The following is a 25,699-nucleotide window of genomic DNA, read 5'->3' as shown; positions in this document are numbered from 1 at the left end:
ATTGAGAGGTACTATAGATTTCTCGATAGGCGCCTACCATAATGGTAACCAACACTGGTTCACTTTATGACCATGTCTGATTCGATTTCTTCAACTGCTATTACTACAATAATATATTTAAGTACGGTTGTACAGAATGAATCACAATGAAAATTCATTATACAAATAAATAAACCAATAAATAAAATTACCATTTCATTTCAATAAGCAAACATTCTTAAGCCAGTTCGTTACTTTTTATATTTATAATTCAATAACTATTAGAAACACTTAACTAAGCGTATATTATGTAAAAATTAATAGTGTTTTATGTGTATGTATGAAAGTATAAAGTACAATCAGAAACAAGTAGAAAATTTAGGAGATTAACCTGCCATGCTTTTGATAATACTCGTACATTGTGGTATTAACAAAATGTTAACATTTCGCAGAATTTCTGCTTGATGTGAATTATATATAGAGTTCTAGAAAGGCTTCTAATTTTTATCATAACATTGATTACAAACAATTTAAAAAGTTCGAATTAGGCATTGTTAATGTTTTGACGAGATGACGAGATGGCATAGTGGTTAGAACGCGTGAATCTTAACCGATGATCGTGGGTTCAAACCCGGGCAAGCACCACTGTATTTTCATGTGCTTAATTTGTGTTTATAGTTCATCTCGTGCTTGACGGTGAAGGAAAACATCGTGAGGAAACCTGCATATGTCTAATTTCACTGAAATTCTGCCACATGTGTATTCTACCAACCCGCATTAGAGCAGCGAGCTGGAATAAGCTCCAAAGCTTCTCTTTAAAAGGTAAAGGCGGCCTTAGCCCAGCAGTCGGCTGGCTAACAGGCTGTTACTGTAAATGTTGTAGTTTTGTAGATATCAGGTAAAGGTTGTCTAAGGACGTATTTATTAAGATTCAAAAAAATCTTAGGAGTTATGAATCTTAAATAATATTATATTCAACGAGCTTGGCTACTGAATTTTTCGAACAATTAAATCATAAATTTTATTTCTGTAGAAAGCATTATATCTATAGTGATAAAGTTATGTTTAGCTTTAGCAATATTCAGATTATTTTGTGATTATTTAGACGTCTGACAGAACTTAAAACTGAAAATGGTGGGGTCGTTACCTCTAGGCCTGAGATTGTCGGAGAAGTAGAGAGGTTTTATGGGCAGTTGTTCTCTTCAAGATCGGATAAACCCGTGGGAATCAGTATTGATGACCAGCGCGCCCCTCTTATGCGCCATTACTCCGAGGAGCTCCCGGTCGTTGACCAAGGCGAGATTAGGGCGGCTCTAGAACAGCTTAAAAACAACAAAGCCCCGGGAGATGACGGAATCACAACAGAGTTGCTTAAGGCAGGCGGGACTCCGGTCCTGAAAGACCGCTGTGTATGGCATTTGTGGACTACGAGAAAGCCTTCGACTCCATCGAAACCTGGGCAGTGCTCGACTCATTGCAGAGATGTCATATCGACTGGAGATATATCGAGGTACTGAGATGTCTGTACAACGCCGCTACAATGACTCCACATCCAGGACTGTAAGACGAAGGCGATCTAACTGCGCAGAGGGGTGAGACAGGGGGATGTAATATCCCCGAAACTGTTCACCAACGCGTTGGAAGACGTTTTCAAGACGCTGAATTGGACTGAGTATGGAGTCAATGTAAACGGCGAGTACATCTCACACCTTCGATTTACCGACGATATCGTCATCATAGCAGAGTCGCTGGAACAACTCACCGAAATGCTGCGTAGCCTAGGCGAGTCTTCCCGGTGTGTCGGTCTCGGTATAAACTTGGACAAGACCAAGGTCATGTTCAATAGGCATGTCGTGCCGGGACCGATATACGTCGAAGGGAAACCTCTCGAAGTTGTTAGTGAATATACCTATCTAGGACAGATAACACAAGTCGGTAGGAACAACTTCGAGAAGGAAGCCTATCGAAGAATTCGCTTGGGATGGGCAGCATTTGGCAACCTTCGTCAAGTTCTCCAGTCGTCTATACCGCAATGTTTGAAGACGAAAGTCTTCAACCAATGCGTCTTACCTGCCATGACATACGGTGCCGAACCGTGGACACTAACTGCGGGACTAGTCCACAAATTCAAAGTCGCTCAGCGTGCTATGGAGCGAGCTATGCTTGGAGTATCTTTGAAGGATAAGATCAGAAATGAGATTATCCGGAAAAGAATCGGAGTCACTGACATAGCTTGCAAAATTAGCAGGCTGAAGTGGCAGTGGGCTGTTCACGTATGTCGTAGGACCGATGGCCGTTGGAGCAGACGAGCCCTAGATTGGAGACCGCGAATCGGCAAGTGCAGCGTAGGGCGCCCTCCAGCCAGGTGGACCGACGACCTTAAGAAGGTGGCGGGCACCAACTGGATGCGGAAGGCGGAGGACAGGGAGCTTTGGCGCACCTTGGGAGAGGCCTATGTTCAGCAGTGGACAACGATTGGCTGTTGATTGGTTGATTAGACTATGGATTGGTTTTTTTATAATTATGTAAGTTGCAATGGCGGCCTTTTTTGTCGTATGTGTGTTGCTGTTTATCGAAAAGTATTCGACTTAATCTATATACACATGCGCCTCAGGAGCGGCTGCTACGACGCCAAAACGGAAGCGGTTGTTGGTATTTATATACAGTATAGACTGATATAAAAGCTTCTAGAACATTCGAATGTGAGCACGCATGCGTCAAAAGCTGCAAGCGACCTCTACGTCGCAAAAATAAAACATATTCGGTCGTATTCAAATATTGTTGGTATCTATATTCCATATAGATACCAACAATATTTGAATATTATTGTACAGAATGTAATATTTATAGAACATTCGAATTGAAGTACGTTTGCGTCATTACAAGCGGGGTGAAAGGCAGGGATGCACCAGAAACGCATTGTGCTATTGCTTCTTGTATGTACCTATAAAACTTGAACTAGGAGTAATTGGCTGGATTACGCATGCGCCAGATGCTGTAACCAGAGGATGTTTCTAAAACATCCGAACCGAAGTGCGCATGCGTTAGAAGTTACGAGAGGGGTGACGGGCAGGGATGCACTAAAAACCGCATCCGCATTGCGCTATTGCGTTTTGTATGTACGTGTACTTAATTGGATTACGCATGCGCCAGATGCTGTAACCAGGAGTCGGTGCTGCATGACGCAGTTAGATATATAAATGATATATGTATGTTGTATGTTATGATATATTTGTAGTACAGTACTTTATTTATTGGAAATGAAGTTTCTAGAATATTGCGAATGCAATTACGCATGCTCCGACTGCTGGAAGGGGCTCAAGGGCGTTTGGACAGATGCGTCCTTAATGCTTTATTGATTTTGATCAGTTGCCACCTGCAGTTTCTATACACTGATAGATGTTTACGGAAAGCTTGTTTCAGCTTGTAGAATAATGAGACTACTGTACGCATGCGTCGGACGCTGCAAGAGGGCTAGGACGCGACCAAGGACGTCCGGGCATTTTTGATTGCATAACTATATAGAGGCACTTGTACGTTTGAATGTCACCCTTAACTGAAGCAAGCAATCATACGTATAAACGAACATCCACGGTGAATAAGTGTACTTCGAACAGCGAAGATGTATCTGTATAAGTATATATGAATATAAAGTATATTTATAAAAATATATTAAACATAAAAATGAACGTTTGTTTATCCAATATAAGTATCTATAGCATTAATTCTTAACTTGAAATTATATTCAGCTGTTGTTGACAATTTCCTTGAAGTTTTCTGGTATTGTATCCTCAATGTTATCGATATTCCCTAAAAAATATATTAAAGAGTAGGGTAGCTTAAATGCCATTTCGTTTTTATGTCACGACATCACGATGATGACAATTTTTCGTTATGTTTTAAAAAAATGAGTTTGTTTAAATGGATTAACATACTGTAATATCCGATTGCTAGAATGTGGGTCGATGGATATATACGTTGTTAATTTTGATCGGACATATGTATGTTTCTAAACGATGTCTGCTTTCACAACCACAACTAAATTAATTATAAGCACAAGTTAAGCACATGAAAATTCACCGTTCTTTGCTTAAGAATCACGCGTGCGAACCACTAGACCATTTCGGGTGATCATACATTCATAATTAATATAAAACTTGTAATATACTCCAACGTTATAATCTTACATTCAATTAATGAATGACAATATGTGCCAATATAAGTATGTGAAGTCATACGTTTTCCTTACCTTGATAGCCTTCTGCAGCTCGTTGAGAGAGCTGTGTATGAGGGCTAAGAGCACGTTGAACCTATCCGTTTCATGCAGCAGCACCGTGGTCAGGGAATGTAACTGGCCGCAGTCATCAGGTTGCATCAGGGACGGGTTTACCAGATCCTTGTCCACTTTCGCCACGACCACTGCTCGTGTCTGATCACATATTCGCCAGACAATTTGGTCGGGTGTGTCTCCGCCTCCGGTTCCACCGGCACGAGGTTGAACATCAACTATTGTCTTGATCAGCGTACTAGTTTCCTTGTGCTGAACGACAAATCAATATTTTTAAATTAATGTACCATATAAATTGAGATTGCGATTAAAATAATGCATTAAATTGACAAGTGTAACGTCAGATGTCAGATTGCTCGAATTGTTTAAAGTAATGACGAACATAGCCTTTGGTGTCATCGCTTACAAATAAATAAACAGTGGTGTTCATATTTTGAATATATGTATCACGGTCAAACCTCGTATGCAATATTAGCATTCTCGTGCATTCCAAACACTTCCGGATCCTCGATGACTGGTAGTGTGTCGATGTAATCACGAACATCATTCAATTTTTCGAGACGCGGACAATAGTAGGTACCGGACGGAGAGTACGTGTAACTCTCCTCGAGCGTAGCCGGCGAGAAGAACTGCTTCAGAATCGTGGTCAAGCATCTTTGGTCCCACATATCTGTTACACGACCGCCATAGGTTATCTGACCTTAAAAATAAGTTTAAAAATAAAATATAAAATTTAATTATAGTTAAATTAAAAATTTAAAAAGCATTTAAAACATACTAGTAATATATTCTAACGCATCCCATGGGACGTGTCCAGATTCGCAGAACATTTGGAGATTAAGCATCGCGCACTCACGGTCGCTATTGTTGAATTCGTAAGTAATATTCCAACCGAGCGGACCAAATTTTTTCCTTTCTTGTATAATCGCGTGGAACATACATATACCGAATAGCATTGTTCGCCAGTCCTGTTCTAGCACTGAAATAATATTTATCTATATTCTTACAGGAAGTTCGATTATTTCGAATACGTACCGTTTTAGTAATATAAGCGGATTTGTGGTTCAGTTTTGTCTTTCTTACCTTTACACAATATCTACCTCGATAAAAAGGGTTGCTTAAATCAAAAATATTTTTCAAATCGGATTAGTAGTTACTAAGATTCAATCTCAACGAAGTAATATCAGTACATATTTTATTTAAAATATATGGATGGTGTAGTAAAACGCTTCCCTATCGTCCACGGGACGGGAAGTAAGCCGCTGCAGAGCGAACGCGCTTACTCGTGTAGGGTAAGTCGGGAGAAGAATTAATTATTATTATTGTTAGTTGAACGCTAGCGATACACAATTGCACTAGTAGCATTGTAATTGCATGAAATTTAATAAATAATAATAGTAATAACTATTCATTTAAAAAAAAATATATACTTACCTAAATAAGTTAACAGTGAAAGCTGAATTGTAAAATATATATATTTTTTATAAAATAAGACATTACCATTATTTTCAAAGAAATCTTCTTCAATCTCAATGAGAGCTCTTTTCACGTTCGCTTTAAGACCTTTAGGCGGTTCATTAGTGACCTTAACGGAATTCTGAAGTACAGACACTGGAAACTTTGGCGTTGGCATAGAACTTAAATATAATCGAAAATCGGTATGCAGATTTGATTGGTCGCTGCTCATGTTAGCCACTATTACTTCAAGGCTAAGCATCCATGACGCCGCTAAGTGACAATTCTAATAAAAATGGTAATTTCGTTAGGTCAATCACATTGTCAGTTTTTATTATTCACAATTGCAAATACGTAATATAATACATAAAGGGTCTATTACCTGCAAGAAAACCCAATCTCCTTTAGGCTTAGCGTTATTAATCAATTTTTCGGCAACGGGACCTTGTCCTTGCCCCAAAGAAATAGAGTGAACTCGGTCTCTCACGCCCATTTCGGTTGCAAACTTCTGGAAAGCTCCAAACGGATCCGAACCAGTACTCAGCACGAAAACCAAAGGTATTGTACAAGATGTGTCAGCATATCTAAAAATATTTAACAATCCTGGTATGAATCCATTATGAAATAGTTAAAGGAGACAAGCCATCTTTCACTTCAAGTTCCAAAGAATATTTATTAAAATAGCTTCAGCAGCTCATAGAAATACGTGCCATCCAGCGATGTGTGTCTTGGGTTCGATCCTGTTATTTTTACCTTTAAAATATTTTCGTTCCTACGCCTGAAACAAGCTTTATACGAGACTACAAAAGAGGAATTATATGCATTTTCTCAAAACAGGCTTATTGATTATGTACTGACAAAGAGATTATGCTTGAGTCAGTCAGCTCTTTAAAGTATGACCTTTCTTACTTTTCGTGGATTAGTTAGTATTTTATGATTTTTGTTTAAAGCATATTTTGATAAATGATTACGTTAATAATTGTTGACATAAAATAGAATTTAACGTATTTGTTTAAAGTAAGTATCGTCAGTATACAATACGATGGCATATACAAATTACGTTGCATAAATGTGCGCGGAGGGATGTTAGCGGTTGGGGTGCACCTTCCCATCCGCGTTGCCATGCATCCTGCACCCTGCACTACCCAATACCCCCCACCGAAGCAATGTGGTAGACTCGGCGAGTACAAAACTCAGTTCTCTCGCTGTACCGACCGAAAAGGGTTGGTACGGCAAGAGACTCAATAATACACTTGGCTCAAACAACTGACATTAATATGTCAGGTGGTATGATTAATGCGACAATAGGAGTGTATGTAAAGTATATAAACAAAAATAACACATCAAAATATATAAATATTCTCAAGAATAAACTCAGAATGATCAAACTTATTTGCTATATCGCTCAAACTTATACGTATAAGTCTTAAATTTAAAAGAGCACAATTAGTTTAGCAAGGTTATGAATGTGTGTGTTGTGTTTTGTTCGTGCATGTGTGCATTATAAATACTTCTGAATGATTATATAGAATTCCTACATACATACAAAACACTTTTTATCTAATGTATGAATTCACAAAATCGTTTTAAGAGCAAAGTTTCGATTAAGTTAATTTTATTAGCTCTGTAGCTTCTTAAATTATTTTTATTTTTAAAAAGCTAATAATAGTAAAAATGATTGATGAAAAAAAACATTGCTTAATATTATTTATATAAATTTATTAATACGAACTTCGTAGACATAAAATATGATAATCGTTTTCTTTTCAAAAAAAGTTTTATCTTAATATTTGATCAATCTGTTTTATTTAATTATATAAAAATAATTATAACAAATAAGAATAATTATTTATGAATTAAATCAAATTATTCTTTACTCCCGTAAAGCTACGGATAGTGTACGTGATAGGATATGACCCTTTTAAAAACTTAACTTTTGTTTTCTAAGCGAGTCTTGATTTGTTCAATTTTTGTTTAATAATCAAATGAATCAAACCATTACTAAGTCATTAATATGTAAAATGAAAAATGTGTCTTGAAAGTAAACACAAATCTCTTCGGAATCGTTTAAAGTATGCAACAAATGAACAAATTATGATCACAAGTACTGTAATCAAACCGTAAAGTATAGATATTGTTATAACTTGCATCCCAGGTCCCTGATATTCTATTAATAGTCTAGACCCCGGCGCGCTGATCGATAGAGCCTTTCCAGCGTTCCTAGTGAGGGCTGCTGCATATTGCACTCACTCTTTGTAGGAATCCGAAAGGAGCGGACGTCGATGGTTGAAGTGTAATATATAACTTTAAAATTTATTTTTATTAATTGTTAAAAATCAAGCTTTTGAATATTAACATTTTATATTAATTTTATTAAATCGGAGGAATTTATTCAAAAATGGCTAAAACAGTGAATTATGGTGATATGAATTTCGCGTTAAAGAATGGTATCAACATGCCGGCCGTGGGATGTAAGTATTTTTTTAATAAAAAAATAATCTATTGTTTTTATTATAACAAATGTTATATCAATATTTTTATGTTATTGCAGTGGGCACATATCGGCTGAACACTCAGGAACTTATGTTCCAAACCATAGATTACGCCCTGTCGTCAGGCTACCGCCTTTTTGGTAAATTCTCAAATATGTTTTTCAATAATATGTATTTGGAGTTTAAAAAAATTCCTTTCAATTTTTTTTTACTTTTATAGATACTGCCCCTGATTACGGGAATGAGAAGCTTATGCGAGAGGCATTTAAGCAATTGCTTCCGAAGTATGGCTTGACTCGCAAAGAGCTGTTCATTACTTCAAAGTTGTGTAAGAGTACTTTTTTATTTCTTATGATTAATGTATTCTTTGCAGCGGTGCATTCAAGGGGAAGTAGTTTCATTTCTAAAGCCTTCGAGAGATCCCTAGAAAATTTAGGCTTGGATTACATCGACATGTACCTTATCCATTTCCCTGGCCCTCCGAACTCTGATTCGAGGAGCATGAAAAATGAATCGATACGCGCGGAGACTTGGATGGCAATCGCCAAGCTCTACGACGAGCATAAAGTACACGCAATTGGCGTGTCGAACTTTACGCTCAGACACTTGATGCAGCTTACAGAGGTCATGGCCATTGGTCCAATGGTCAACCAGGTACGTACATATTAATTTGATTAAAAAATAATTCAGTCATATAACATTCTAATTTATTTTCATATTTTTTCTAGATTGAATGGCATCCATACTACTATCAACTCGAGATGTTGCAATACTGCTGTGACCATAATATCCGCCTGCAAGCATACTGCTCTTTTGGCGGCTTATCGCGTGGCCACAAGGCATTGATTGAAGACCCAGTCGTGAAAAAAATTGCTACCATTTACGATACTACAACAGCTCAAGTTTTATTGATATGGGCTCTGCAGCGCGGAGTTGCCGTCATTCCGAAATCTACAAATTACTATCACTTGCAGCAGAACAAGTCTCTAAATTTTAGTCTATCCGAGGGGGATGTCGCGGCTCTCGACGCTCTCAGCATGAAGAACCGAAAATACGCCTGGAACCGGACTGGGATTGCCTGAATGGCAAAGCTGTATCCTGATATTTTCTTGGAAATATCAGGGATACTGCTCCCGATTAAAAGTGTCATAAACTTTCCTCCGTGGTTTTTGTTTAAGGTACCACACCGTATGACAGTGATACCCATGTTTTGAACACAAGTTTTTAAATGTTGCTTGTGTTTGTTCATGAAACGATGTTGCGGATATGAAAATTTTAAGATTGCTATTTAAATGTCTATCATATCGAAGTAACTTGAATATCTTATTGTGCTTACTGTGTAGCCTCGATGTGTCAATGTATAGGATTAAGTGGTTGGTGATGTTGAGTTGTGTTACGTCTCAGTTCACTTCTAAATACTGATACTGATACTAATTCCTGTTTCTTTATATCGAAATGTAATTTATCTATTCCGCCTACTAAGACATTTCTCATGTGATACATTTTAAAAACTTATTCTTATATAAACTTAATTTTAAAAATTCGACCAAATCTTGGAATACCTATTACATTACTGCTATATTTTTTTATAATCTTTACAGCTCTATTCTATACCGAATAATATTGTAAGTTTTTTTATAAAGCTTCTTATATTATATTGTAAACGTCGTATGTATTCAGGAAAAAAATATTTTTCTCTTTTTGTTGTAATGTTTACTAGTTTGTGTTTTTTTTATTATTTTATTTTGATATATAAATATTTCGTGTAATATACGTTGTATGACAACTATCAATGTAATTGTATTTAACTGATATGTGTTAGATTTAAGAATATTATAATCGATTTAAGCGTTTTCTCGTTCAGGGTAAAGGAGAAATTTCAATTGTAGAAATTTAATTATATTGATGTACACGCTCCTATTTCAATAAAAATGTATCTATGTGTTGTCATTTGAGAATTATTTCACACCCACGCCTACATCATTCACATCTTCTAAGTATGCAACATTGCGAATTGTTTATCCGCATTGCAGATTTTGCTATTATTGAAAAGTTATAAATTAAATGTATATATATATATAGATATATTTTAAATATTGGCCAAATTATTAGCGATATTATTGATGACAGTAAAATGCGATTATTACATTATTCTTTAATACTAGCTTGTCAACAGCGACTGTCTATAATTACAAATAGGACAAATGCAATGCAATCCATTGCCATATTCCTTGCAATCTTTGTATTTAAACTTCCCCATTCTATTCTATTCGACTGCGTTTTCATATTAATAGCTTCAAAAAATTTTGTTTGGCGATGATACTTAGTCAACATATTATTTTGAATACCTACACGTTAAAGGATAGGCTTGCGATATACTCAGCTATTTATATAATAAATTGTTACATTTAGATTGTTCTCTTACTATAAAATAACTATGTGAAGGTATCCGAATTAATTTAGAACAGAGCAAAGTTTCCTTTTTTTATTGCAATCTATTTCAAATGTGCAATTAAATAATAGTTACATTGAAATGCGTGCGAATCTACTGCGACAAATAAATAAATCATTTTGACTTTGACTACCAAGTGTAGCGTTACTTTTAATAATGATTGATTTATTTTTAGAAATTACGATGAATGTTTAAACAATATGCTATTTTTATTCTACGTGCGGATTCGTGACAGGACCGGATTCCTATGACTATATTTTTAGGAACCCTATGCATAAATCAAACTTAGTTTTTTTTTGGAATTTTTTTTAAATATACATTAATTTTTTTCTGTTACTTATAATGAAATGAACAAGTGAAGATTGATAAAAACATGTTGATAAACAATTGAAACACTTCAGTGACTTGAATTCATGACAACAATTTCAATGTCTATTGTCCTTATGCACTTTGATACACCGCTTCCTAATATTGTCATTGTAGATATATTTTGAGTACAAGCTTGCTTATTGTTTTAAATTATATTATTATTTTGGTTCAAATTATAATACCAGTCTTAGATTACGTATTTTTCAATATATCATCGTAAAAAAGGGCATTTAAATCTCTTACATAAAGTTATTTTGTATTATTTTTACTAATAAATATTGTCTTTGGTGGAACTATTGTGGGTTGAAATAGAAGAAATATAAAACGACAAGCGTACGATAAGATGCCATTATGGACAGATGTATAGCTTGGCTCGATACCGATTGTATTATGATATATGACAGGTTAATGTAACCCTTATAATTTTATTTTTAAGGGTAGGCTTTACTAAAACTAAAACTCAGTAACTAACGTCAATCTTGTAATTATCTGACTATAATATATAACATTGCATAAACATTTGAAGCGTTGTAGGTCGTATAATGTAAATCTAAGTATACATACATGTACATAACAACTCTTTGATAAAACATTAAGTTATTATAAATAATTCTTTTTTGACATTCAATTTTCAAATGAAACCAAAATATAATACAAAAATTCCTAAATTTAATGCATATCATATAACTACATTCTAGAGGTGTAAAAATATCTCAAAGCATTTACAGTTGCAACAAAGTGTGAGGAAGGGTGAAGAACTAGTTTTAAGTGCATTATATATACTTACAATATTATTTGATATGATATGTTATAATATATTTCGATATACAAAGTTTTTCCTCTCAATGATAAAATAAATAATGGATAATTTTAATTCTAACTTACAATGTATTTAGCTGTACAGTTGGGCTTTCTATAAACACGGATCCTAAGCTAGTGCTCACATACTGGGCGATAGCGAACACTAGTTTTTCTTCTTTTAGACATTTTATCAACATTAACTTCTGAAATGTATCCAATCTCTCGTCCCATGTCACCTTTGGAGGCGCTTGGTCCGCTCTGTTTATGTGAATATCCTACGAATAATTTAATTAACAAAGTTAATAATTACATTTTGCAAAACTACATTTTTTAACGAAATATCATACCAAAGAAAATGTGCCTAGCTTAATGGGAATCTTTCGGAGACAGTCCGCGGCGAGCCCTTCGAAGCTTGGGTCGGAATCTTCCAGATAGTTGACCGCTAACCACATCTGTTCCGTCAGCGATTCTATTGGGGGTTTCTTAGGTGGTACCTGTTTGTGCAAAACATACAACACATTACTAAACTTTATTATAAAAAATATTTAATAATTAAAAATTCTACAACATTTTTTTTAAATATCGTTTAATAGTTTAAGTGTGGCGGACATTATGAAATCTCCTGCCCATTCCGCTAGTTTCGATGAAGATTTGCCAACTTCACCGAAATCAATCAGAGGGTAGTGGCGTAGCGTAGGTCACTAACACTCGGTACGGGACCCAAATTTGCCGCCTTCTTATTTTGCAATTGATTATAATTGTGACATAGTTAAATGAGTACTCTTATTGAATAACAATAATGTTAAGTGAAAATGACATTTGTTGACATATGAAAAAACATTTCTATGTAAAAAACAAACAATTAAAAAATCATTTATCATAATGCATATTATTAGTAAACATTTTTTTTTACCGCCACCTCTGAAATAGGGCCCACCACCTAACCATGCTACGCCACTATCAGGAGTCATCATATGATTTACTCCCATACCACTTTAGTTCCAGACGATCCTCTCAACACGAAGTTCCACTGCTGGTGCGTGATGCACCCGCTGTGCAAGTATATCGCCACGTTAAGCAGGAAGCTGAACACTAGCTTGTGCCTCTCGAACAACCCGCGCGACACGTTGCGGTATACGGACAACGTGATCTCACGGTACAAAATCTCCAATCGCTCGTCTAGGATGTCGCATTTTTCGCTCTTCTCGATAACGAAGTTGAATACCTGTGGATTTCAAATTAAACGAATGTTGTACTTATTAATTGTATTTTTTTATTAAAATTAACATTGATAGTCACTTGATGCATATGTTCATCTGCCTATTAGTAACAATGGACCATTAGCTTCGTATGGAATTATATAATATTATGCATTATAACGACATACTTTGCTCAGTCGAGAGGCGTTGTTTTATTAGATATTCTAGAAGCAAACGGTAATTATTTTACTCAAAATCATATTTCTCAACAACTTTAGCTGTGTTTTCCCGTGTAGTTACAGTTTATTAGAATTGGACCACCTCATCTTAAGCTAAACGAGTAAAGTTTCGTAGTATAAGCGAAAGAGATTTTTTGTAATGCACATTCATCAATATCATCGAACTTAAGGTTACCACCATTACGGTGCTGACTAACCTATTGTAGGATGTAGGTGTATCACTGGAGATAGCTACAAAACGCTTCGCAACCAACAAAGCAATCTGTCGACCCAAAATAAATAGGATAAGGTCAAGCTATCAATGATTATCACAATTCTTTGAAATCCTACCTGATTGAAATATTTCAATGAGAACTGGTACATAGGATCGATGTCTGCGAGCTGCGCCACAGCGAAGTATAAAACGGCACCTCGAGTTGCCACCGGGCGGTACTTCTCGCGAGCAGCCGATATCCTGATCTCCGTCGCTTCTGTTTCTTCAAGTCGAGCGTTAATTATTTCTGACGTTTCCTGTTTCAAAAAGCGAAGTCATTTTTAATATTATACGTTCATAAATAGAAAAAAGAGTAGCTTAGACCTACACTTAAAACAATAATGATAATAGAAATGACTACGAGTCTCCTTGTGTATTTTATTTACTTCTATGATATTTTACATAGTATAATCTCCTATGGCATTTTAGTTTGGTATAATGCAGCCGATATCAACACGAACTTTCTTATGGAGACAAAGAGATCTATTCGTTTAATTTGTACCAAACAACCCAATTCTTTGAATAATTATCTTACGTCACCATTTCAAGTCTCCTTTGATACCTACTTATATCTTCTTAACAATAAAAATAAATTACCTAAAAATAATCGGTCTTACTTATAAATGTTGCTTAGCGATTGATTTGTTAAAATACTGATTTCTCTCTTTCTGACATTATTGATTTGACACTCGAAAGAAGACACGGCATTGTTAATATAATCACCCGATAAACAAAGGTTGATTATTTTTAGTAATATAGAATTAAAAGAAGAATATGTGACGTAATTAATTAATATGGATTTGACGGAAAATTCCTTCGACTACAATACTCACCTTGCTCTCATTAAGAGTTTCAATCAGCTCTTCATCGTCCAGGATGTTCCCTGATGACGCGTACAAAAGACGTAATATTTTATCCTCGATTTCCAATAATGTCGCCTTATCAGTATTTATGCGAACGATCAGTTCTGATCTTTGCAGCTCTAGGTCTGGTCGTTCAAGACGCACCACATCCCTGATTGACGAAAATATTCTTGATTGAATACATCATTACACAAATGTTTTAATCGATAATTAATACCAAAAACGAGCTGCGGCGAATCCTAACCAATGATTGCAAACCCGGACAAGCACCATGGACTTTTCAAGAACTGAATTTGTGTTTTAAATTCACTACGTTCTCGTCGTTAAAGGGAAACATTGTGAAATTTGAAGGTATTCTATCTGCATTGAAGCAGCTTGTTGGAGTGGGCTCCAAAAGTAGAGGCCTTTGACTAGCAGACGGACATTTAAAAGACAAGATATTTTCTTTGTCTTTAGCTTATGAATTCTACGTGACTCCATTATACACTTATTTGTCTTTTGGCTACTTAATAGGCCGGTAATCCCGAACTCCTGGGATTTGATGCATTCTTGTTTAAATATAAATATATAAGACTGTAACTAAGCAGTTCATTTAATTTATTTACTTACGCAAGTAGCTGATCCTCGAGACCAGATAGAGTTACGGTGAAGTTGACCAGTGTAACTTGTATGCAGATCTCTGGCAAGTAGTGAGGGTTTGCCAGCTTAGTGGTTAGGTACAAACGGAAGTTGGTGTCGTATTCTATATCGCTGTCACCCAGGTGGATCAGGAGACGACCTGCCTAAGGAAATACATACGAAAACAACAATTAATACAAAACGATGAATACACTCATAATAATAGCTACATATTTGTAATTATACGAAGAGCCGGTTGGCGTGGTTGGTAGACACTTGCTTTCACGCCGAAGGTTGTGGGTTCGATTCCCACCCAGGACAGACATTTGTGTGCATGAACACGTCTGTTTGTCTTGGGTGTAATTATCTATATAAGTATGTATTTACAAAAGAAAACTAGTATATGTAGAATATCAGTTGTCTGGTTTCCATAGCACAAGCTTTGTACAAGCTTAATTTGGGATCAGATGGCCGTGTGTGAAAAATGTCCCGGAACATTATTATTATTATTATATTGTTATATTCTTTTACAATGGTGTGTATTAAAGTAATTGCATCGTTGGCGTAGAGGCTAGTTTATAGGACTATTGGTTTATAGAAATCCCGGTCTCGGTTCAAGTCCCGGCTCGGACCAATAAAGCGTGAGATGAAAATTTTCAAAGTCGGCAGTTTTACAATTTTTGCTTTTGGCTTTGGAAATCGATCAACAAAAAGTTTAGTTGTGGTTTTAGTTTTTATTAAAATCAGCTCTTAATATTTTTCATTCTTCATTGTAGTATTGAATTTGGCGATCTAGCTCATGACAAACTAGTCCTGCATAAATCAAAGTATTTCTAGAAAAACAATTTGAATTTTATCAACAACATTCAAAGACAATACTCATATACGTACTTTACTTATGTATAATGAAATACCTGAAGGAACGTCTGCTTGAGTAGTACAGGTGAGAGGGTTGCTTCAAGCGTTTCGCCGAGGTCCTCTATGAGCATGGGCCAGCCTAATCTGATACAGTTCTCTAGGATGCGAAGATAGGCCGGATCGTTTAGTTTTGTTATTTGTAAACCATTGTCACACTCCATATTTTTCACCCATCTGTTTGCCTATTTATAAATAATATGGAGCATATAATCACCAATCAAAATTATGTATACTAATATTATAAAGAAGTGAAATTTGTTTTTTTGTTTGTAATGGATAAACTTAAAAATTACTGACCGATTTCAAAAATTCTTTCACCTACAGAAAGCTAAATTATCAGCGAGTATTATGATACTAGTTATTTCGTGGTTATTTCCAAAATACTAATACATAGTATTGTTGTGTTCGGGTTTAAAGGATGGGTGAGCCAGTATAACTATAGGGACAAGGGCGATAAAAGGGGTGGTTAATATTTCTAATAGTTCCAATGACTAAGGGTTGTGGTGACTACCTACCATCAGATGGCCCAAATATCAATCTGCTTATTTATTATAGTAAAAAAACAAAAAATGGACAAACATTTTCGAGAGGTCTGTGTCATCATGAAGGATGAATGTACGATGAGTCACCACTCACGAATAGAAGCCGTAAATGGAACTCTAAAAGGCTTAAGAAGTTCAGAAACAAATCTCCAATAATTTTGTTTGCCGGTGCCTTTTGTCGAACACTTCTACGTGATAAATGATACCTACGCAATATCTACAACCTTTGCACAACAATTGCATTGATTGATTGCACAACAACCTTACCTTAGTTTTAGAAACGACTAATCTATAATAATATTATCATTGGTGAAGTATCTATGTCTTCTGTATGTCTGTTACGCTTTTACGTTAAATGAAAAAAAAAATGAAATTTGGCATGAAGCATGCTTTAACCCCAAGGAGGGACATTTATTTCTATATATATTATTCAAGGAGGGATATTTTATTTCTATTTTTTTTACCCAACACCTGACACAAAGACGGGGATAAAAACTAGTTACAAATAATTGATTAGATTACTTTACGGTTGGATAAATTACAGTACCTGTTCTTGTGGATCGATTGTAAGTGGCCATCTTCCAGCGCGAGTTACTAAAATACCGTTTTCAGTAGAAACAGCGTCGCGTGGTAAGCCTTGTGCGTTCCATGTACGCACTGTGTACGAGTCCGCCATTACCGTTATCAAACTGAAAGTATGCAGTAATACAATCATTTAGTATATCAACAATGAGCTAATAAAAAAAAAACTACTTTAAGCGAACGAGTGTTCAAAAATGTTCAATTTAGTTGAAGTTATATAAACTAAAGCTTACAATAAAATCGTCATTATAACCTTGTAGCATAATTATATAATTTCATAAATATAAAAAATAAAAAAATATAAAAATTACTAAAAATATGTTATTATAAAAAATAGGTAATTTGTAAAAATAAATAAATATAAAAAATATATTGTAAAATAATACACATATTTATTTGTATGTAAAGCGGACACGCAAACATAATTATTAGTAGTTAATAAATAGATCGGCCGCTGCCCGGTCCCATTGTCTCGAACGACTACGTCACAGAGGGGCGGCGCTTGCGCCGCGCCGATGGACGATGCACCGGCCGATCGAGTCAGCTGTACGCTCACACGCTATTAACTCAATTCGAAATTCTAAGTAAATTGTATCCGCCGCGTCCTATTTTTATAATTTATAATTTGTAACTGTCTCTGTGTAATTCTGTGCCTCTTTTAAACTTATTCTTCTTCTTCTGACTTTTAGTGTGTGTGTGCTTGTGACTTTCAATAAGCTGTCCTTTCTATCTATAAACTCTTTCTCTTCAACTTTTACTCGCTCAACACTCCTTCTTAATTGTACGTAACCCTACAACCTAAAATGTGTATTTATGTGTAAGGCAACATACGTCACACTATTAGTACCCCCTCGTTTACCCCCAAGATACGATTATAGCTAAAATATGTTCTTGTTACATATAAATACACTTTTAATTGATTTAGCAAAACTAAAGATATCATAGGGATTTAGTTACTCAAAGATAGACGACGAAGGTATCTCCAGTTCCTGGCACTGTTGCACCCATTTATTTTCTAGTTCACGGCGGTATTGCGAAGGGAAGGCGCCGAAGTAAGCAATGCAACCTGATGCTATTATGATATCACCTGTTGTACATTTCAGTCTGAATGTTGCTGCCTGGAATTATAGAGTTCATCTTTAGTAGCCTTAATTATAAACGTTGTACAGCGAATGCTGTGTCTTCTTCTTTCGAATATCAAATCAATAACGACAGAAAGAGATAAATAATATTTAACTAAACAACGTGAAGTCACTAAGCAATATTTATATCTTTAAGACGTAATTACTCGTGATTATTTTCAATCAAAAGGCAAGGTGTGGTATTGTATCCGAAGTAATTTCCTGACAATATGTTATTTAATATCGCCACATATTCATATACCATTCTTTTTTATCATGATATTACACATTTTTACCATCAACGTACTGCCAGCCAATGCAACCAACGTGTCTGGGCCATGTTTTTGTATTTACTTTGTTTAGCTTTGTGGCCTACCGCGGCTAATGATTGGCTGAGTGACTCATCTGGGTTCGCACTAAGCAGTACCAACAGAGAAGAAATCGGATAAAATTACCTTGACACCGTCTTCCCAGCGTGTCTTTTCATCAGCGAGGGCCTGCGTCAGTTTGCCTGCTCGTAGCAATCGAGCTGCCGCTAAGTCTACGTCCGCTTGAAGCTTTAATCGCTCCTCTTCTACAACCTATTATAGTAAAGAAGAATGTAATTCATCATTATTCGCTTGCCCAATAGTATATATAGGAGGACAAAATCGAGAGGTCTCCCCTCTTCTGAGAAAAGAGTTCAACCAAATGTTCACGGAGCCCCCACATGAATGGACCCGCGGATGCGTTACGTCAAAACGAGCCCGTAGCGCGGCCTCCGTTCTGTGTCCTATACACAGATTGCGGCCGTATTGGTTGATTAAGTTAAAGTCGTAAATATAAAATAGAAGCGTTACACTTACTTATTAATTGTAAGAATCGGCGAAAGTAACTCAGCGGATTTTTTTTGATATATATAATAATGTAATTGTTTTTTTTTATTTGTATGACCTGGGGGCGATCGTTTCATTCCCAATAGTTGTATAATATCCTTCAGCACATAAGCGTTCTTTTAAATTTCACAATTAAATATATTTGAACTTTCTCTGGGATCCTGTAGTAAAAGCAAAATACTAAATGCAGATGAAATGAATATTTTACCTTCAACTCGTCCATCATTTTCGCTAGCTGCGCTTCGATAGCCTCCACTTCTTTTTGTTTCGCCCGCAGTACCGCCATCACACTTTTCAATATTGCCGCAGCTTCTTTATGTCTAAAAATTTCAATTAAAAATTGTTCGTTTCACTTTGTAATCAAAACGTGCACAAACAATTTTCAACTTACTTCAAAATCTTCGGCTCAACAACTCTGAAGACTTTAGCGTACATATCAATCGCTTGTACCCACAAAACCATAGACCGACATACCTGTAAAAATGACATAGAAATATTTTAAAATATCTGGGTCATATTATAATATTTATAATAATAAAAGTAATGTTTTAATTATCTTATACATTAGAATAAAAAAAATCTCTTAATTGGTTTCGCATTGAAATACAATGATTTACTTGGATTTCATACTAGATCTCGTCTATCTGTCGGTCGAAGGAACGATGGATGTGATTCTTACATTACATGTGATCCAATCAAAGTTAAATATATTGTCAAAAAAATAACTTAAACCTTGGAAACTTTGACGACGGTATCGGGATTAAAGTCCTTATGTGTCAGATATACTTTTATTTTCTTCAACATCGACTCAGGAATATGGTCTTTATCGTATTCTTCCAAGTTTCGTATGAAGTTTACATCAGCCAGTAACTTTTTCGTCGAATCCCAATCTGGTCTAAAATATTTTTAACATACATTAAATCCAAGACTAAACTTTATAAAGATAATTAAAATTTTCTAGAGGTAGCAATCTCTACTATATACACCGTCTATGACTATTTCGCATAGTAGTTCAAGTATTAAATTAATAAGTAATTAATAACGGAATCTATTGAATAGATACTTGTCGGCCGCTCACTCGCAACCAAAAATAAGGAAGTACTCTTCCCTTCTACTAACAAATTTCCCCTAAGTAATATCCTTTGTGGACCGTATTCAAAATCTAAAATACAAATACAGAAAAATATTTAATTAGATTTGATTGGCTAATATTAAAAGTACAACTAATATATAAACTACAAAGTGGGTCGACGACGATAGAAAGAGTCGCGGGAAGCCGTTGGATGCGGGCAGCGGCTGAGTGATGAGATGAATGTTTAAAGTATCGGTACGTTGGTATATATGCGTTAAAATATAATAATATATATAAATTATTTTATCAGTACAGTACAGTAACAGCCTGTGAATGTCCCACTGCTGGGCTAAGGCCTCCTCTCCCTTTTTGAGGGGAAGGTTTGGAGCTTATTCTACCACGCTGCTCCAATGCAGATTGGTAAATTAGACACATGCAGGTTTCCTCACGATGATTTTTTTTACCGTCAAGTACGAGATGAATTATAATCACAAAATAAAATAATAAGCACATGAAAATTTAGTCGTGCTCACCCGGGTTTGAACCCATGATCACCGGTTAAGATTTACGCGTTCTTACCACTGGGCCATCTATTATTTTACAATACAATATATATTTAATGTTCACTTACTTGCCTCCAAGAAGTATGCACACAGGTTCCATAACGAAGCGCACTAGCGGCGGCGGTTTCTGGAAAGCTTTTAATTCATTAATATCTGCTTTATTGAGAGCTTTGAGTGCATTTTGTGCGGCTTCCATTGCGGGCATCGCCAAGGCCAAGTCAGCCTTCGCTTCATCTGCTATTTGTTTCACCTCCTCTGCTTTAATCTGCAGATTTACACCGAGATTTTTTTTTAATATTTTATTTTATTCAATTAAATGTGAAGTTACCAATAGTTCGTGTCAGTATTTTTTTAATTTTATAGTTTGTTTTTTTTTATAAATTGTTCGTCTAAAATTTCCAAAATTTCGTCGTAGAGCCTTAATCATATATAAAGCACAGACTACCCGTCCCGGGTTCGCACGAGTATATCGTCACACTTCCTAGTGGTTTTATTTCTATTGGTCTATGCGATGCATGCGAGTAAAGCTAGATATCATTGTTTCCGACAATCATCGTCATGTTTTAGCCAAGTTACACAAATCTTTCAAGGAATTATACATCTAAACCTTTCTCACGATTCACTGTCTTGGTGAAAACAGTATCGACTTTTCGAGTTTATCGCATTCAGACGAACCAGAGTACTTTGTTCTATAATGTACAAGTTTTCGCTTGCGGCTTCACTCGCGTTTTTTGAGTGTCAGGTTTAAAAAAAATAACCTATCCTTTCATGATATATAAAAAGTTTAGTTTGGTTAACCTTAGCTTCTGCTTCATCCTTCATGACAGCCTGCTTAACTTCATCAGCCGCTTTTTGTTCGATTTTAAGACGAGCTACGAGCGCCATACCCTGTTTTAATAAAAAATCGATACTCGATTACGCATCACTACTTTAAGAATATTGGAGCGTTAAATCGCCCGCTAAAAATAAGTTTAAAAAAATGTATAAAAATAGACACAGTAGATTGATTGCTCATTAATCGTTAAACATCACTGTTCTACCCCCGTAAGTCGTAAGTTTATGTTAATCTAAAATATTACTAATTGAATTGGCTATCTAACGAAAAATAGTTTTTTAAAGATTCTGAGATTAGGGCGTTCAGAGAAACTTTAACATAATATTGCTATAAGTAGAAGTTATTTTTAAATATTATACAAAGAGTAAAACTTTGACATAGCGATTCCTTTTTTTTCATACCTCGTCAGCTTTTTTTGCAAGAACCGGTTCCATTTCACGCACTTGCTGTTCCATTACACCGACAACTTCATATGTTTCGTATAGTTTCTGCAATGGATAAAAATGAGTCGTTAAATTTTTTTTCAAGGTGTAATCGATGTGCTGTTTTTAGTAAATAGTTGGTTTCTTTACTGAGATATAATGATATATATGTAGTAAGCTAATATATGGTGTTTTTATATCAAAATGTCCGTTATTACTTATTAATGTTAACCTCTTTGCTAATAGTTTCTTACTTATAATTTATATTAATAAATATAATAAGCGTCATTTCTTGTCGACTCTCCAAATTTTAACATACATATTTTTTATTACTATACGAAACAAAAATAATGATATTTTCAGTGTTACTTCCGAAACGATATTTTCTTACAAAAAAGTAATTCAAGTTTACCTGAAGTCCGCAAGAGATGCGATCTCTTCCTCTTATGATCTCTTGTTGCTTCTTGTCGAGTAGGGTGAGATAGAGTTTCAGCAAGTCGAGGTAGCTGCTTGGCGTGGTGTAGAAGTGTCGCCGCATCTCTTCGTACAGACGCTCTGTCATCACATCCACGTCCTGGTCAGGTTGTTATTAGTATATGCGGTAAATGCGTAAATAATTCTGACGTTATACGATAAACATTAGCTTGAAACAGTAAAGTGTACCATTTCTAAGCCAAGTCTTTCTCTCTACTTAAGTGCATTTCAGTTCCGTTTGTGAAGAATAATTTGTAGACAATTTTATTGATATTTTGATAATGTTACATCTTTCGTAATGCCATTCCAAGTTAAAAAAGAAACAATTTGCAACGGTATTTATTCACACAATATAGTTATAAAAAGTTCAAATTGAGAAGATCACCTGATGCATTGATACGGCGAGCATCGAAATCTTGTCAACAATGTTTTCATCTTCAAGCGGCTGCAAGCATTGTTTGGCGACTGACCGCAGCGCTTCTGGTGGCCACTTCGTGAACCAATCGATCGTACAGCAATTCACTAAAGACGGGAACATGCGGCAGCGACGTCTGAAAAAGAATGAAAGTATGCAATCATATTATTATTAACCAAAGTAAATTCAAAAACACAACTCAGTACGAACATCACAGATAGTGTCCAAAAATTGTAAGAAGTATTTCCAAACGTATAAAAATATAGAATATATTATAATGAATTATTTTATATATTTAATAAAGTTTTAATACGAAACCTCTTTACCTGAACGCTTCCCCCACAGGACTCATGCAAATACAGAGATGTAGTTTACCGCGAACTTTGTTGATGAAATAGTAGTAGACGGCGTCTCGGTCGCCCGGATTAAGTCCAGCTTTGGCGGCATCGTTACGACAACCCGACTGTACCTGCTCGTACGTATCGCCTTCAAAGAGGTTAGGTACCTCACCTACAGTTATATTTGTATCACTTTGACATTAAGAAAAAAAAAAACAAGAAATTAACCTTAAAATCGAGATAAGAAATAAGTTTAATATGTATATCTTAGCTTCACAATCAACACATTTATTGTATAGACATTTCACATCGCTCCGGCGACAATGGACAAGTGGACACAAGTGCAATCAAAATGGTGCCAATCAAATAGGATAAACTGACCTGAGTTAAGCATGTTATTAATATCTTCGAGGAACTCCTCTTTAGTTATTTGCGTGTCGGTAAAGAGGAAGACTGTGTCCTCGTTTCCGACGCCTGCGCGCATGTACATGCTGCGAAGGTCGTCGTGGAACTCCGGTGTGTCGTAGTTGCGTTTTAACTCCATGCCCATGCATCTAATATTTTAAATTCTCTTTATAAAAAAAAAAATCGTTCAATAAAAACATAAATCAAATATGTTACTACAAAACAAAACCTGTATTATCCTAATGTAGATGAAAATAAAATCAATCAATCAAAAGGAGAGAAATAAATAGTAAATTTAACTCTCAAGACTACTAACTTGCATTCATTGACATGACCGGCGAGCGTGGCGACGGATCGTCTGCCGGACCCACCCGGGCCCACCATGAGGCAGTGTCCCCTCTCAGCGCGAAACACGCGAGCGACTCGAACAACGTGCTCAATTGCGTCACGGAACAATACTAAATGCATCTCCGCACGGGCCGTGGAGTTGTATTCCACTAAGTAATCCTATTAATAAAAGAATTATACATATTTATTGATATTTTTATATAAAAAGTACACACATTTACTTGGTAGTAGGACTTTTTTTTTGTACAAGCCCGTCTGTTTAGGTACCACCAAAGCATCATCAGAGAAGCCGAGATGGCCTAGTGGTAAGAACGCGTGAATCTTAACCGATGATCGTGGGTTCAAACCCGGGCAAGCACCACTGAATTTTCATGTGCTTAATTTGTGTTTATAATTCATCACGTGCTTAACGGTGAAGGAAAACATCGTGAGGAAACCTGCATGTGTCTAATTTCATTGAAATTCTGCCGCTTGTGTATTCTACCAACCCGCATTGGAGCAGCGTGGTGTATAATAAGCTCCAAGCCTTCTCCTCAAAAGGGAGAGGAGGCCTTAGCCCAGCAGTGGGACATTAACAGGCTGTTACTGTAAAGCATCATATTTTCTATCGCCTAACACCAATACTTGTTTGAAGGGTGATGAGACAGTATAACGACAGGCACAAGGGAAATAACATCTTAGTTCCCAAGTTCGGTGGCAAATTGGCGATCTAAGTGATGGTTTATATTTCTATAGTGACAATATCAATGGGCAATGGCATTAAAGCTCTTTTGTACTTGGGATGAATATAGTATGTATATAAGGTTGAGGGAGTTCAGTTGCTTCAATTTGATAGCTATTGTATATATCATTTGTTTATATATTTATTATATAACATATAATATTGAAAATACAAAGAGACCCGGATGTTATATTTATATACAGTGATAAGCCGGCTTAAATAAATATAAAGATATAGAGTTACCTTCAATACAACCGTCAGTTTATCTAAATCAGGTATTTCTTGGTAAATCCTATTCTCTTTTGGTGTGGACGAATTCAAAAAATCGCCGAATAGAAGTATGGGTGGTTGTTCGATTATCGGGTCGTCCGGTATTTCGAGTATCGGTTGTTGGAAATTCTTCTGACATACGGTACTCATGAGGCGGTAGAAGTAGCTCTTATCTTCAATATTAATCAACCGATCGTGGAAAACACGGAGACATTCGTGATAGAATAATCTAAATAAATATAATACAATATACAATCCATGTTACATGTTGTGTACTTATGACTTTTCCAAAAGTAACAACGATATAAGATTTTTTTTTATATATATTGTAATTAATTTAATAATATGTGAAAGTATTATTGTCCTGATTGTACAAACGAACGTAGAATAATTCTATGACTGATTACAGAAAGAGATAAATATTCGATGAATTATTTATTCCTCTGGTACACAATGTTTATTAGTTAGGCCGTATGACAAAAGTAGTTTGTACACTGGTGGTAGAGCTTTGTGCAAGCTCGTCTGGGTAGGTACCACCCACTCATCAGATAGTCTACCGCAAAACAGCAGTACTTGTATTGTTGTGTTCCGGTTTGAAGGGTGAGTGAGCCAGTGTAATTACAGGCACAAGGGACATAACATCTTAATTCCCAAGGTTGATGGCGCATTGGTGATGTAAGCGATGGTTAACATTTCTTACAATGCCAATGTCTAAGGGCGTTTGGTGACCACTTACCATCAGATCGCCCATATGCTCGTCCGCCTTCCTATTCTATAAAAAAAATTAACT

General features: G+C 35.7%; 2 protein-coding genes across 2 annotated transcripts in view; one reads left to right on the top strand and one right to left on the bottom strand.

The window, feature by feature from the left end:
• LOC126780666 (dynein axonemal heavy chain 6) overlaps positions 1 to 25,699 on the bottom strand; it is a 55,684-nt gene that overhangs the window by 5,926 nt on the left and 24,059 nt on the right. Inside the window, exons 38-64 of the mRNA XM_050505295.1 lie at positions 24,883 to 25,138; positions 23,887 to 24,077; positions 23,547 to 23,719; positions 23,154 to 23,337; positions 22,798 to 22,963; positions 22,351 to 22,512; positions 21,918 to 22,004; positions 21,480 to 21,569; positions 20,750 to 20,946; positions 19,779 to 19,941; positions 19,438 to 19,520; positions 19,255 to 19,366; positions 18,627 to 18,752; positions 18,008 to 18,168; positions 17,016 to 17,157; positions 15,923 to 16,108; positions 15,000 to 15,172; positions 14,361 to 14,541; positions 13,605 to 13,784; positions 12,828 to 13,061; positions 12,184 to 12,330; positions 11,921 to 12,111; positions 6,105 to 6,306; positions 5,768 to 6,008; positions 5,046 to 5,246; positions 4,726 to 4,967; positions 4,229 to 4,519 (exon numbers count right to left, since the gene is read on the bottom strand). Coding sequence (XP_050361252.1) covers positions 4,229 to 4,519; positions 4,726 to 4,967; positions 5,046 to 5,246; positions 5,768 to 6,008; positions 6,105 to 6,306; positions 11,921 to 12,111; positions 12,184 to 12,330; positions 12,828 to 13,061; positions 13,605 to 13,784; positions 14,361 to 14,541; positions 15,000 to 15,172; positions 15,923 to 16,108; positions 17,016 to 17,157; positions 18,008 to 18,168; positions 18,627 to 18,752; positions 19,255 to 19,366; positions 19,438 to 19,520; positions 19,779 to 19,941; positions 20,750 to 20,946; positions 21,480 to 21,569; positions 21,918 to 22,004; positions 22,351 to 22,512; positions 22,798 to 22,963; positions 23,154 to 23,337; positions 23,547 to 23,719; positions 23,887 to 24,077; positions 24,883 to 25,138 — 4,762 coding nt within the window. The remainder of the gene's footprint in view (positions 1 to 4,228; positions 4,520 to 4,725; positions 4,968 to 5,045; positions 5,247 to 5,767; positions 6,009 to 6,104; positions 6,307 to 11,920; positions 12,112 to 12,183; positions 12,331 to 12,827; positions 13,062 to 13,604; positions 13,785 to 14,360; positions 14,542 to 14,999; positions 15,173 to 15,922; positions 16,109 to 17,015; positions 17,158 to 18,007; positions 18,169 to 18,626; positions 18,753 to 19,254; positions 19,367 to 19,437; positions 19,521 to 19,778; positions 19,942 to 20,749; positions 20,947 to 21,479; positions 21,570 to 21,917; positions 22,005 to 22,350; positions 22,513 to 22,797; positions 22,964 to 23,153; positions 23,338 to 23,546; positions 23,720 to 23,886; positions 24,078 to 24,882; positions 25,139 to 25,699) is intronic.
• LOC126780702 (uncharacterized oxidoreductase YtbE-like) lies at positions 8,058 to 9,770 on the top strand. Its single transcript, XM_050505335.1, has 5 exons — positions 8,058 to 8,193; positions 8,274 to 8,354; positions 8,435 to 8,542; positions 8,588 to 8,868; positions 8,943 to 9,770. Exons 1-5 carry the CDS (start codon positions 8,121 to 8,123, stop codon positions 9,294 to 9,296), a joined length of 897 nt encoding a protein of 298 aa, XP_050361292.1. The 5' UTR covers positions 8,058 to 8,120; the 3' UTR covers positions 9,297 to 9,770.

The sequence above is a fragment of the Nymphalis io genome, chromosome Z (assembly GCF_905147045.1).
Source record: "Nymphalis io chromosome Z, ilAglIoxx1.1, whole genome shotgun sequence".
NCBI lineage: Eukaryota > Metazoa > Arthropoda > Insecta > Lepidoptera > Nymphalidae > Nymphalis > Nymphalis io.
Note: the sequence above shows the minus strand (reverse complement) of the source record. Positions and strands in the feature narration are given on the sequence as shown.